We start from the raw sequence: 15,166 nt of genomic DNA, 5'->3' as shown, positions 1-15,166 counted from the left end.
ATTTATTTGAGAGAGAGGGGGAAGGGGAAGGAGGGGCAAAGCGTCTCAAGCAGACTCTGTGCTCAGCACGGAGCCTGACGTGGGACTCAATCTCATGACCCTGAGACCTGAGCCAGATTCTTAACTGACTGAGCCACCCAGGCACCCCTGATTCCATTTATAAAGCTCTGTTTAAGAGAGCACGGGCACGCAATGGGGAGGGGCAGAGGGAGAGAGACTCCTAAGCAGGCTCCATGCCCAGTGCAGAGCCTGACATGGGGCTCAATCTCACAACCCTGGGATCATAATCTGAGCCAAAATCCAGAGACGCTTAACCAACTGAGCCACCCAGGCACCCCTATAAAACAGTCTTGATATGACAAAATTATAGAAGAGATTACTGCTTGCCAAAGAGTAGGAGTGGGAAGCGGGGAGGAAGGGGTTAAGGGTGTGACAACAAAGGGACAGAACAAGGGATCTTTGTGGTGGTGGAAGTTCTGTATGTTGATTGTGATGGCAGAGGAATCTACACAAGATAAAACCATATAGAACCACACGGACACATGAACAAGTGCATGGAGAACCGCTGACATCTGGTAACGTACAGATTGTGCCGGTATCAAATTTGATACAGTACTTTAATTATGTAAAATGTTAGTATTAGGGGAAACTGGACGTAGGATACACAAACTAAACAGTTCTATGGGGTATTATGTCTGCAACCTCTTATAAATCTATAATTATTTCTAAATAAAAACATCTTTTTAAGAAAAAAGATTTATCTGAGAGTGGGGGGAGGGGTGGAGGGGCAGAGGGAGAATCTCACGCAGACCCCAAGCTGAGCACAGAGCCTGTCGCAGCGCTCGATCTCAGGACCCAGAGATCATGACCTGAGCTGACACCAAGAGTTCAACACTCAACCAACTGCACCACCCAGGTGCTCCAATTAAAACATCTTTTGAAAGTCCCAGTAGAAAACAGACAAAATATATGAATGAGCTATTCACAGAAAAGGAAATCTGAGTTCCATAAATATTTGAAATCAAGGTGTAAATATAAAACATTTTAGATGTGGTACAGGGAAGTGAGCTTTCATATCCACTGGGCACATACCTCACACGTCTAAAATCACCAGCATCTGCATCCTCATTTAAGGATTCAGAAACCAAATAAAGCTTTGCTGAGATATGCTAAAATTCCGTCTGCTCTGATGCAGGCATCTGTACTTGGCTTGACATTGTCTGTCAGAATATTTTTTTTTTTTAAAGATTTTATTTATTTGACAGAGAGAGATACAGCGAGAGCAGGAACACAAGCAGGGGGAGTGGGAGAGGGAGAAGCAGGCTTCCCGCAGAGCAGGGAGCCCGATGTGGGACTCGATCCCAGGACCCTGGGATCATGACCTGAGCCGAAGGCAGATGCTTAACGACTGAGCCACCCAGGTGCTCCGACACTGTCAGAATATTAATCATGTTTTACATGTATGAATGGTCTCTCCTCAATTTGAAACCAAGCCAAATGTAGGTGATTTTTTTTTTCCAGATGGAGAGCCAATTATCTCAACAAATGACTATTTCTTTTGTTTCTTCACTGCTTTCAACTAGAGAATTTGTGTTTGAAATAAAAAATTTTAAATTTGCATCAAGTAAATGCTATGTATATACTGCTGGTTTTTATTATCTGAATTAACATTGTGAGGAGAGGGTAAGCAAAGTATCATCTTAATTCAGTTTGGTTTGTGTATTATTAAAGATAATTTTCTATAAATGTTAGTATTTGATCATAATCCATTTTTAAGTTGTTTCTATAGGTCGTGTCCTTCACCCATTTGATTCTTAGAGAAATAGGAAAATAAAGGCAAGAAAGACTACAAAAGATAGCAACATAATCTTAACCAGATTTGTTACCAGCATATTTGCTTTCATTCTTTTATTAAAGAAATGTTACAGATAAATATAACAATTCCATCTAAACCTCTCCCACTTCCTGAAAGGCAACCAATGTCATAAATGGATCTATGACCAATACACAGTACTGTTCTTTGCATTATTTTATTAATACAAATGTTACATCTTTTCACTGTACATTTTGCTTTTTTTCTCTCAATATTTATACTGTGATCTATGTAACTATATGTTAAATTTGTACCTTCTCTCTAAATACTGCATTCTATCATGGCAATAATTACATGGTATTAGTCTATCCTTCTAATGAGAATTTGTTGTCCAATTTTGTAATATAAATCACGACGAACATAGGGATGTACATCTTCGTGCCCATATCTGCGTGCCTCTGAAGGCAATACACCAAAGTAGAAAAGACTATTTCATATTTATGTGTTTTTAGAGTGATCCAGTTACTCTAAAGTAATCAATCTTTTTCATTTTCATCAGAGTTTTAGAATTTTGCTTTTTATATTCTGGTCTTCAATCTACCTGGATTTTATTTTTGGATATGGTATAGAGTAGAGAGCTATCATTTTTGTTCATATGACTCTTCCATTTATTCAATAGGCCATTCTTTCTCCAGTGACTTCAATAGCAATACCATACACAAAATTTCCATTATCTTTCTTCAATCCTTGTTTTGTTTCCACTGATTTATTTACTTAACAGGAACACATTGTTTAGACACACCAGCTTTAAATAAATATGTGATGCTACCTGGTAGACTGTGTCTTCTCTTTTGTTTTTCACTTGTTTCAGCTATTTGTGGTCCTTTATATTCTCATATAAAATTTTAAATCAGTTTGTGAAATTCTTAAAATTTAGTGAAAACTTTTGAGTGGAAGTACCTTAGAGACTTATGAATTTATATTTTTGAAAATGTGTTTTCAGATGTTATTTTTCTCAAAATTTCAGGTCCTATTTTGTGCCCTTCAAAATGTTTTGTAACTTTATATATGTGTGTGTCTTGTAATTACTGTTGTGTTTATCCTTAGACATTTTATATCAACACATTTTTGAATTAACTATTTCTTGTGTAAGAGGTATTTTTATAGTTTCTCTCTTTTTCCCCCAATCTTCTTTTTCTTAATACAATGGCTAGGATAGGAGCTCAGCTGTGATGCTGATATGCTGGTAGCAGATATCTCATTTCATATTTTAATAAGAATGCTGAATAAATATCAATAGAGGTCTACGAAGGTTTTTGATGTTCAGTTTATTCATTACACAATTTGTCACGTTGTGTAAGAATTCTCATGTTTCACAATTATGTGACGTCTTCCAAAGGCTTTCCACATTCATAGTTTTCTGCTCTAGAACCGATTATGTAATGTGAAAGGAGGTGCTAATTCTCAAGGCTTTTCCATCTTCACAATATTCATAGTGTTTCTATTTCTACTGAGTATGAATTCTCTGGTGTCTAACAAGGTGTGACTTCTGGCTAAAAGCCTTACCACACTCATTACAATGATAAGGCTTCTCACCTGTATGTTTTCTCATATGAAGTGTAAGAGATGAGATTTGAGAGAAGGCTTTTCCACATTTACTACAGTCAAAGGGTTTCTCACCTGTATGACCTCGTATATGTATAGTGAGGGATGAGCTTTGAGAGAAGGCTTTTCCACATTTATTACATTCATAGGGTTTCTCACCTGTATGACCTCTCATGTGCACAATAAGAGAAGTTCTTTGAGAGAAAGCTTTTCCACATTCATTACATACATAGGGCTTCTCACCAGTATGACTTCTCATATGTAAATTGAGCAATGAGCACTGAGAGAAGGCTTTCCCACATTTATCACATTCATAAGGCTTTTCTCCTGTGTGACTTCTCAGATGAAGAGTGAGGGATGCAATTTGAGAAAAGGCTTTACCACATTCATTACAATCATAAGGTTTCTCTCCAGTGTGAACTTTCTGATGTGTAATAAAGTTTTGCTTTTGGCTGAAGGCTTTACCACATTCATTACATTCATAGGGTTTCTCTCCAGAATGAATTTTTTCATGGGCAATGAGATTTGATTTCTGGCTAAAGGCTTTGCCACATTCCTTACATATGTAGGGTTTTTCTCCAGTGTGAATTCTCTGGTGTCTAACAAGATTTGACATCTGAATGAAAGCTTTCCCACATTCATTACATTCATAAGGTTTCTCTCTAGTATGAATCTTCTGGTGTGTGATGAAGTTTTTCTTGTGGCTGAAGGCTTTTCTACATTCCTTACATTCATAAGGTTTTTCACCAGTATGACTTCTCATATGTACAGTAAGGGCTGAACTTTGAGAGAAGGATTTTCCACATTCATTACATTCATAGGGTTTCTCACCTGTATGAATTCTTACATGTATAATAAGCATGGAAAACTGAGAGAAGGCTTTTCCACATTTATCACATTTATAAGGTTTTTCTCCTGTATGACTTCTCATATGAAGAGCAAGGGATGCAATTCGAGGGAAGGCTTTACCACATTCATTACATGCATAAGGTTTCTCCCCGGTATGAACTTTCTGATGTGCAGTGAGGCTTTGCTTCTGGCTGAATGCTTTCCCACACTCATTACATTCATATGGTTTCTCTCCAGTATGAATTTTTTCATGATCAATGAGATTTGATTTCTGGCTGAAGGATTTCCCACATTCCTTACATGCATAGGGTTTCTCCCCAGTATGAATTCTTTGATGTCTAATGAGATTTGACATTTTAATGAAAGCTTTCCCACATTCATTACATTCATAAGCCTGCTCCCTACTATGAATTTTATGATGTTTAATGAGTTTTTCCTTCTGGCTGAAAGCTTTTCTACATTTCTTACATTCATAAGGTTTCTCTCCAGTATGAATTCTCAGGTGTCTGATGAGGTCCAAGGTTTGACTGAATCCTTTCCCACAATGATTACACTTAAAGGGGGTTACCGCAAGATGGGATGGATTAATGCAAAATGATTTTATAGATTCATTATATTCAGAATGTTCCTTTCTTATAAAGATTCTATTATTATTATGACAGTCGAAATTATTATGTTCTAAACACTTTCCAAACAAGTCATATTCATAGAGATTGTGACTGGAAGGAAAAAAGTCCGAGTTAAGAGGAAATGCATTTGCAAATTTCTTACGACATTCATTGACTTTTTCTTCAGTCATTGTTTTTGTGAATTTATCTTCAAATTGTGTCAAAAGTCTGTCCTGGATTTTCTGTTCATCAATTCCCCACATTTCTCCTAAAACAGATTGCAAATAAATAATCACTTGAAAAATTTTTCCAATATTGTAAAATGAAGAAAATTTCAGAAAATATGCTATCATGGGATTGATTCTTGGCTTAAGGCTTAGTTTCCCATTATAAAGCAAATTTCATGTGTGTAGATCTCCTGTTTTCTAAGCTTTAGGAGATCCCAGGAAAAATAGGAGTAGAGGAAAATAAGAATACAAATAGCTTTGATTGTGTTTAAAAATGGGATCTGAAACAAAATAGATGAACTGTTGGGTAAATAAAAGGGAGAATGCAGAATGTACAAATAAAGTTAAGAAGATAGGAAAAAACAAAAATAGGAAGTTAAAAAATCATTTTTTCTATTAAAATAAACTTTGTTACAAACTTCTTGATATAATTTTTTGGAAAATGCAAATTACCAAAACTGAACCTGTAACAGGCAGGAAACCTGTATGAACCAACTTCCACAAAATAAAGAGAAAAATAATGAAAAAGCAATCCCATAAAAACAAACAAATCAAAAAGGCTCAGAGAGATTCACATGGGACTTTGAACACTTAGGGGACATTTGCTTTCATGATTTGCAAAATGTTATAAAAAAGAGAATTTCCAGAAACATAACATTAATACCAAAACCTGAAAAAGATAACAACCAAAAAAGCAAACTACACACCAATTTTACTTATGAATACCAAGGTAAGTTTCTACCTAAAATATCAAAATAACCCAGAAGGAAAAAAAAGTGACCTAGAACACATGAAATATAAGCTACATCATACTTGAGTAGGTGCTGTTTTTTTTATAGATACAAAAGTATGTTTTACTATTAGAAAAATCTACTTCTATAAGCAAATATATTAAAAGGTCAAAGTAAAAAATCAAGTAATCATTTCCAAAGACATTTTTTAAAATGATAAAACTAAACATCTATTTTCCATAAAGAAAACTTCAAAAAAATGGGAATACTTACTTAACTTAAACATGAGCACCATATTTAATAAAAAAAATCCACCCCCCAGCCAAAAAAAAAAGGAAAAATCCCAAAGAACTGACATAAGTACTATCACCACTATTATTACAGTACTGCATAGTGCATTACGAGAAAGAAATCAGAAGTAGAAAAACGTGGAAAGGAAAGATAAGATTAACATTTTTGTCAACAATAAAACAATTTACCTGCAAAATCAAAAGTGAAAAATTATTATAAAAGATAAAAACGTCATTAAAGTCACTATATATCGGAAATACTTAGTTTCAATAGCATTCATATATACAAACAACTATTTAGAAAACATAAGACTATACTTACAATCGCAACGAAAAATATGAAAAATAAGGGAATCCAAGATCTTCAGAAAACTAAAATGCACACACAGATTTGACCAAATGGAAAGGTGCTACAGGTTGAATTGTTTGTACTGCAAAAAAGATATGTTGAAATCCTAATTCCCAGTACCTCAGAACGTGGAGTTATTTGGAAAAAGGGTCACTGAAGATGGAATTAGTTAAAATGAGGTCATACCGGAGTAGGGTAACTCATAATCTGACTGGTGTTCTTATAGAAAGGATGCAACATGAACAGACAGAAACACAGGGAGAACACTATGTGAAAATAAAGACAAAGACTGACCTTATGCCATCAAAAGCCAAGGAATGTCTAGGGCTACTAGAAGCTGAAAGAGGGAAGGAAGGGTCTTTCCTCTACAGTTTCAGAGGGAGCATGGCCTGCCAACACCTTGATTTAGTATTTCTAGCCTCCAGAACTGTGAGAATAAATTCCTGTTATTCTAAGCCACCCAGTTTGGGTACTTTGTTATGGCAGCCCTAGGAAACTAAGAAAAAAGGTATATCACATTGCTGGAAAAGAACATTCAACAGCAAAAATGACACTTATTCACAAGCTAACCTAGCAAAGTAATTTCAATAAAAATGTTTGAAAATACAGGTAACAGCTCAAAGGAAAATGATGCTATGGGTTGCCACCTTAGAGAGGAAATGTGTAAGAGAAGAGCTACTTTTCAATATGTATCCTTTTGTACTTCAGGGATGTATTATGTATTTTAAAAAGTAAGTAAAATTGTTCTGAATACTGCAGTAATAAAGTGAGAACAAACAATGGGCAGGTAAAAATTGGATCAAAGAGTTGGAACATAAAACTGGAAGAGCCTACTTAGCATGACTGGAGAGGGAGTAAGTACTGTGAGCAAGGGAAAACAAAGAGGGAGAAATTGAGCTTAAATATGGTATAATAAATACATGAATTTATTTCATCCCACCCCAAATCACACCAATGTGAGATAAACAAAGAAAAATGCATAAACTAACAAAGACTACCCAAAAGGAGATGGAAGATCACTCTCTTAAGAAATGGAAGCAGAGGTGGTGTGGTCTGGGTGCAGAACTGTGCAGGTCACGTCTTGCCATCTGGATTTGTTCTTGGTGTGTGAGACCCAACTGTGCGAAATATGAATTGGCAAGTAAAGTCAACATTCAGACCTAGAGCAAGACAAGATGATGAAAAATCTTTGCAGCCAGTTGGGCCTGTGGTTGCCCAGCTGCCTCAGGCTGAGCAACCTCAAGGAGAGGAGCCACCAACTAAGCATCAGGATATTATACCTGATCAAGAGAAAAAAGAAGGAGCATCTGTGGTTCAAGGGCCTGTCTCAGAACCTAATCAAAAGGAACTGGCTGGTGAAAAGACTGGGCGTGAGCGTGGAGATGGTCCTGCTGTCAAAAGGAGGGGACTTGTAAATCTAGAGCCCCTTGAGATGCTAGAGGCAGGTGAATGGAAACCACAGGTTTAAACGAAGACAAGCTGAAGCCACGTGGGCAGTTCTTGTGTTGAAAAGTGGCTAAAATTCTCTCAATAAAGTTTTGCAGTTTTGTCCAAAGAAGAAAAAAAAAAAGAAATGGAAGCAGAAATGCTATCAAGTCAGGGACATGAGGCAGAGGATACAAAATAAAAGAATTGGCTCAAGCACAGAGTAAGTGCAAGCCTACATACTGAAGGATAACATTCAGTTCCCTGTTCCTGCTGAGCTCCAAGACTGGAAAATGGAGATTGTTCTCCCTCTCTGCCAGATTGATAATAAAGGAAGGAAAATTCCTGTGCAACTGTAAAGCAGATAAAGTTAGAGACTTGGTTACAGATTGCAAATGTAGAAAAGAAGGCAGAATACTAACCTTTTGGGTCACTTAGGGGAAAAAGAGAAGTTCCATTAAGCAAATGATGTTGAAGAAGGTAAGATTAGGTTGTCAAAGTACCATCCAAAGAGAAATGAAAAAGAATTCCAAGGGCACAATCAAAATATCATATGTGACACAAGACTCCATGTTTTAAGATGGTGGAATGGAAAAGCAGCTGATGTCTTTTCCCTTCTACAAATAATGGGAATGAATTCTCATTGACTCTTGACTGATCCTAGGGGTGGCTGTAACCCCAACTATAATAAATGAGTTAGTGTTGACAAATACAGTGAAGGCTGGAATAGGGGAAGAAGGATTCTAAAAGATAGCTGTTCATGCTGATCTTGGGCAGAACAGGCAGCTGACAGTGTCAAAATGGATATCACACCTTGAAGGTTAGAATTAATTATTCCATGATTACAACAATGAAATTTGGGAGTGTAGACTGGTTACAGGAGACTTGTTATCCCAAGATATCCCAGCCAGGACTGAACAAGGAAGCACCGTAACATTTACTTTTTTAGGAAGAAGTCTGTTGGGGTGGTAGTGTGAAAATAAAGACAAAGACTGACCTCAGAGTTATGAGAAACGTTGCAGCTGCAGTTCCTTTTTGGATGAGGAAAAATAAAGCCTAAACATATTTTATACATAAAACCATGTAGAATAAAGGGCTTCAGTATGAAGAACAAATGCATTCATATACATCAAGAATTGGTAAACTTTTTCTTAAAGTTGTCAGATAGTAAATATTTTAGGTTTTGTGGGTCACACAATCTTTGATGCAACTATTCAATTTTGCCATTATAATGTGAAAGCAATCCTACACAAGATGTAAATGACTGGGTGTGGCTATGTTTTAATAAAACTTTATTTTCAAAAATAAGTGGCAGGCCTACAAACCATAGTTTGCTGATGATCCCTGTTGTAGATCAGAGTACTCATTTTCTTTCCCTAACATTACCCTTTTTTAAAAAAGCAAGTCAAGGAAGAACTAGCCTACCACTAAAAATGAGAAGGTGCTAAACTCAGATCTATAAAAAGTATTACAAGAAAAAAAACATAAAAGAAACATGATATAAAGAAAGCAGACAAAAGGCACCAGCTAAAACAATTATGGCACACAGTAAATGAAAATGCTGACTATTTCCATGAATGGAAAAGCTTAATGAAAATAAATCTATACATCAACAGCTCAAAATATAAATATAAATAAATGAGGAAGAAACAATAAGAAAACAGAAAGGGATAGGGAACAAAAATGGCAGAACCAAGGAAAGAAATGGAAGAGAAAAATAAAAACAAGCAAAACAAAGAATACCATGCAAGTCGGGGGGGGAAAGAGACTAGATAGTACTTTCAGTATTGAAGTTATGGTATGATAACCTCACACTGAAAAATAAGATAATGGTAAAACAAATTTTGATGCGGGGTGCCTGGGTGGCTCAGTCATTAAGCATCTGCCTTCGGCTCAGGTCATGATCCCAGGGTCCTGGGATCAAGCCCCGCATCAGGCTCCCTGCTCAGTGGGAAGCCTACTTCTGCCTCTCACACTCCCCTTGCTTGTGTTCCCTTTCTCGCTGTCTCTCTGTCAAATAAATAAATAAAATCTTTAAAAAAAAAATTTTTTTTTTTGATGCATTACTGGGCTTGTAGAGAGTAGCATAAATCTCCAAGAACACCACAATACTCTCCGTCAACCACACCTGAGTATCATACACTAAAAAATGAGAAAAACAAAAATAAACAAGTATTAGCCAAAATCAGGTCTGCAAGAGGGATTTAGAAAGCAAGCTGGAAGATGAATCTGACTTGACTACCCAGGCAAATGAAAGCCCAATTAACTGAAGCATAAGCCTCAAGCCAGGAATAAGGAAAAAGATCAACTGAGGTTGCTACAAAAAGCCAGGACATTCAAAGAAGGTCAACTGGTCTTCACTTGGTAATGCCTGTTGGCACCTACCAGAAGCGCATGTGAATCATCTTCAGAAGAATGCAACCCCAATTTAGGACAGTAAGATTATTGCAAAAAAGGTTTAAAAATGCCAAATTCACAATCAGTAGTCATCAAGCATGTGAAGAATCAAGTACAATAAGCAAATCATCAAAACAAGATATTTAACCAAGGACTTAAAATACTAGAATTGTCAGATACAAAAAACAGAAGAGCTATATAGAATATTTTTAAAGAAGCAAATGATAAAAACAAAAACATGAACAAGCCACAGAAATCAATAGAAAGGGCCAGAAAGATGTAGGGGGAAAAAAGCGCCAAAAACAAAAACAAAAAAACAACAACAAAAAAGGGGAGGAATTTCTAAAAATACAAAATAGTACTACTGAATTTTTTTAAGCAAATGAGATAAAAGATGAATAAACACAGCTGAAGAGAGAATGAGTAAATCTGAAGATGTATCTGAGGTAATTACTGAGAAGTCAACATAGAAAGAGAGGCAGAAAATAGTAAAGGAAATGAAAAAAAAAAAAGATGGAGGAAAAAAGATCTAGCCTCTATCTTTAGGAGTCCCAGAAGGAGAGTGTAGAGACAATGAAGGAAAGCCAATATCTGATGGTGTAGGCTAAGAAGTCTGCAGAGTTAATGAAGACAAAAATAAGAGAACACTATGGGAAATTTTATACCAACAGATTGGAAAATAAAGATGAAACAAGTTGTTAAATATAACAGACTACCTCGGAACATCAGTTATATGGTAAACACCTTTACAGATACAGAGCAAACTTAAATATTTACAGAAATTACGTTGTTCAACTCTGTAAAAATTAATCTGAAAACCAGAATTAAGTGGGTAATTTTCTAGAAGAATATAACCTATTACCAAAAACTAATGCCAAAAGAGACAAAACATCTACAAAGAACAGTTACAAAGTAACAAAGGATAAAAGCTGTCCAAGAGCATTTTCCCTCAATAATCCACAAGGTCCAAAAAGGTGAACAAGTAAGATAAGCCAAAATTTTAAGGGAGTTATGTGCTATTATAAGTATTCCAGAACAAGAAGAAATGGTTTTAAATTCTATTTATGAAACCAGCGTAACAATGAATTCAAAGCCTGAAAAAGCTGGAACAGTTATTTACATTCATGGCAAAAATGTGAGGATGGGTAACTACTAAGAAGTATGTAGACATAATTCACCTATATACATAAAGGAAAAAAATCATAGGATAATCTCTTGTAAGAAAAGATTATTTTAGCTAAAGGAACATTAAAAAAAACTTAAGGTGGCAAAAGTACTTCAAAGAGGAATGTCCAACTGTGAAAAAATACTGGAAAAACATACAACAGATAAAAGGCTAATCATAATCACATCAGTATATTCATACAAATTAAGAATTCAACAGAAAAGGGGGCAAAAGACATAAGTCGTTTATAAAGAAAAATATAGACAGAGTTTAAACATATGAAAACATCCTTGACTTCACTCATAATAAAGGAAATACAAATTCCAACCTAAAATGAATTGTTTTCACCTATCAAATTGGGAAAGTTTTTAAAAATGCTAAGACTATGCTGCCAGAAATCACTGGTAGAAATAAAAATGTAGTTTCTTTGGAGGGCAAAAAAAAGATTTGGTAATATCTACCAAATTAGAAATATACATGTGTGTGTGTTTATACATACTGTCTATATGTGTATGCATGTATATATATGTGTATGTAGGTATATGTGTGTGTATAAATATGCAGACAATTGTGTGCACAAATACATGACAAATGTAGCAGAAAACTATCAGAAAAGTATCACTGACTTTAAAACTTATTGAGTAAAACAGCTGTAGCCATTACTGAAGTATGAGAGCAAAAGCCAAAAATACAGTGGGAAATGTGACTACGAGTACAAAATATAATGCTAAGGCATTTATAACAGAAAGAAGAGAAAGTCTTCAACATAACAGTTTATTTGAACTGGTTATGTGAATATGTGAATGCAAAAGGAAAGGATCCTATGTAACAAGGTGGGCAGAGAGACTGAAGATGCTAATAATAAAATGATTGTCAAGTTACGTAAAGCTGGAAATTAGGAAATGTTGGTATCTAGCACACAGGTAAAAAGGCCAACTAGTCCTTTAAGTTCTGTGGAAAGAAGAATGTTATCTAGAAAAGACATCTTAGGTTAATAAATTATTCACACAAATTATCACTTAAAAGTATACAGTCTTTAGGAAAATATATTTGAAGAACATTTCAGAGGGGTCAACTAGTCACTGATTAATCATTAAAGAGTCATGGCCCCTCCTCACCCTTCTGTTCCCTCCCTAACTAACCTGGACAGTGTCTCCTTAACACTTCTTCCTCCACCACCCAAGGTTCTTCTTCTTGCTCCAACTTGAAAATCACATCAGGTTTGGTGAATGGACAGCCTGTCAGAGGGAAGTAACATAAAATGTGGGCATAAATACCAGGAACAAAAAAATCATTCAAGAATTGACACTGGCCCGGGGAAATCAGGCTTTCTGAAGGATAAGGACATGGTTTGTGGGGATACTGCCCCTGAAACATAAGCAAGGATGACCTTTTGTTTTGAAAGCTGCAGCACCCACATTCATGTGAGTAAAGGCACTTAAAGGCCAAACTCACTCTAACATTTAAAGGTTCCACACATTTCAGAAATTGGGGGGGGAAAAAGGTACTTTACTCCCAGAAATTGAGTTACACAAGAAACTACCCTTACCCACTGTGATTAAGTTGTTATAGTTTTCTAGCATCACATTCCGGTACAGGTTCCTCTGAGCAGGATCCAACTGCTGCCACTCTTCCTGGGTGAAGTCAATAGCCACATCTTTGAATGTCACTGTTCCCTGTAACAACATACTCCTACTCAATCTGAAGTCATCCATTTTAAATGACGTGGACAAAACATACTGAACCATGTTCTCATAGTATCCAAAGGTAAGAGGTTATTTAAAAATTTACCTGGTTTTGTTATTTTCTAAAAACAACAACAACATATTAGCAATATTCTATCAGTTTATGTTCATTCACAGAATCAGCAAGCACGTATCTTTAATACCTACCATGGGTTAAAGAGATCTTGGGCACCAATTTATACTGAGTGTGGAAAAGGGAGGAATATACAACTTTACTCAACTGGTTTGGGAACTCACTAGATGCCTGTGACTCATTGAGGCAGGAGAAAATGAAAACTGGATTTGGATGGAAGCAGAAGCAGGGAGGGAATGAAATGCACAATTTGAAGTACAGTAGCAGCTGGATGTACTACTCATTAGATCAGGAGAAATCTAGAAAAATGAGGCTGTATTGTTCATAAGCCTATAAGTGTCTGAAGCCATGAAAATGGGATATGACTGCTAACAAAGTTCCCATATATTAAAAAGAACAGACAGTATCATACAAATAACAGATAAATTAAAAAAAAGATTCATTAAGAAAGTTTTTTAAATGGTCTGAACTAGAATTACAACTAGAACCATGAGAAAACAGTATCAAGAAAGCTTTAGAATAAGTTCCAGAAATGAGATGCTGGTGACAAGTTTCATGAGAGCAATATGATTTATATATAGAAATATAATGCAATCTTCCTAATTAAAAACTGAAATGTTCAACAGTATAAACATCAGAAAAAAATCTTCAACAGCAACAGAACAAAGATCTGTCCAAATTTCCTACCCTTTGAGGAATTTCTATGAGAGACTGGGTGAGATAAAAAGAAATCACCAGGAGCTAATTCACAATCAGTGTTTTTAAGAATTTATTCATAGGTCCAGAAGGACCCTATGAGGGGCGCCTGGGTGGCTCAGTCGGTTAAGCATCTGCCTTTGGCTCAGGTCATGATCCCAGGATCCTGGGATCAAGTCCTACATCGAGCTCCCTGCTCAGCGGGGAGTCTCTTCCTCCCTCTCCCTCCCTTCCCCAGCTTGTACTCTCTCTCTCAAATAAATAAGATATTAAAAAATAAATAAAAGGGGGGCCCTGGGTGGCTCAGTCATTAAGCCTTCGCCTCAGGTCATGATTCCAGGGTCCTGGGATCGAGCCCTCCATCGGGCTCCCTGCTCGGCGGGAAGCCTGCTTCTCCTCTCCCTCTCCCACTCTCCCTGCTTGTGCTCCCTCTCTCGCTGTGTCTCTGTCAAATAAATAAATACAGTCTTAAAAAATAAATAAAAGGACCCTATGAACATGAACATCTACTAACACAAAGGGTTCAGAGTAGGCTGTGGGACTGAAATCCTCTTTTGGAATGCTTTCTAATAAATATCAAGGTTTTTGAAATAAACTGGTTTAGGAAACCAAAGGCCATATGCCTGAATAAGACATCCCCCATTTGTTTTCCTGCCTCCACAACAATTTGGTTTCCATCTATGGACAAAAGTACCTTTGTGGGAGCTGTCGGATAGAGCTCCATACACCAAGAGACTAAGGAGGAGACTCGCCTACTCATGCATTGGGTAACAGGCATATAAGAGCTCAGCCCCAGGTGTGGATTCTGTAATGATCCATGAACCAACTCTACCCCTCTTGGCGGTGGTCCAGAACCCTTGGAAAAAACGGTCTTAGACAATCATCCATGGATAAGAGAACTTTTGTGGAAATCCAGTCTGCAGCAGAGAAGTTCCAATGTATTGCTGGGAGCAAAAAATATGAGTTTGGACCCATCACAGAGGGTAAGAGGAACAGTTTGATTTTACTCACATCACCTATCTCCCAAGGCAGCACAGCTTAGGACCATGAGAGATGTTCATGGTCAATGAACTTATCTGTGGAGGAAAGTGAAAATATATGAGTGAGCACTCGGTTTCCTAGCTGTGTGGGACAGTGCCAAAGTGGCTCGCTTCTGTCTCACCCCATCTAGAGTACTGAATTCTGACCTGCAT

General features: G+C 36.6%; 1 protein-coding gene across 1 annotated transcript in view; it reads right to left on the bottom strand.

The window, feature by feature from the left end:
• Positions 1–1,893: 1,893 nt before the first annotated feature.
• LOC118553128 (uncharacterized) overlaps positions 1,894–15,166 on the bottom strand; it is a 55,879-nt gene continuing 42,606 nt past the window's right edge. Inside the window, exons 4-6 of the mRNA XM_036120119.2 lie at positions 13,009–13,135; positions 12,602–12,697; positions 1,894–5,143 (exon numbers count right to left, since the gene is read on the bottom strand). Of these exons, the coding sequence (XP_035976012.1) occupies positions 3,321–5,143; positions 12,602–12,697; positions 13,009–13,135 (2,046 nt within the window). The 3' untranslated portion in view covers positions 1,894–3,320. The remainder of the gene's footprint in view (positions 5,144–12,601; positions 12,698–13,008; positions 13,136–15,166) is intronic.

Source organism: Halichoerus grypus, chromosome 15, assembly GCF_964656455.1.
Source record: "Halichoerus grypus chromosome 15, mHalGry1.hap1.1, whole genome shotgun sequence".
Classification (NCBI taxonomy): Eukaryota; Metazoa; Chordata; class Mammalia; order Carnivora; family Phocidae; genus Halichoerus; species Halichoerus grypus.
Note: the sequence above shows the minus strand (reverse complement) of the source record. Positions and strands in the feature narration are given on the sequence as shown.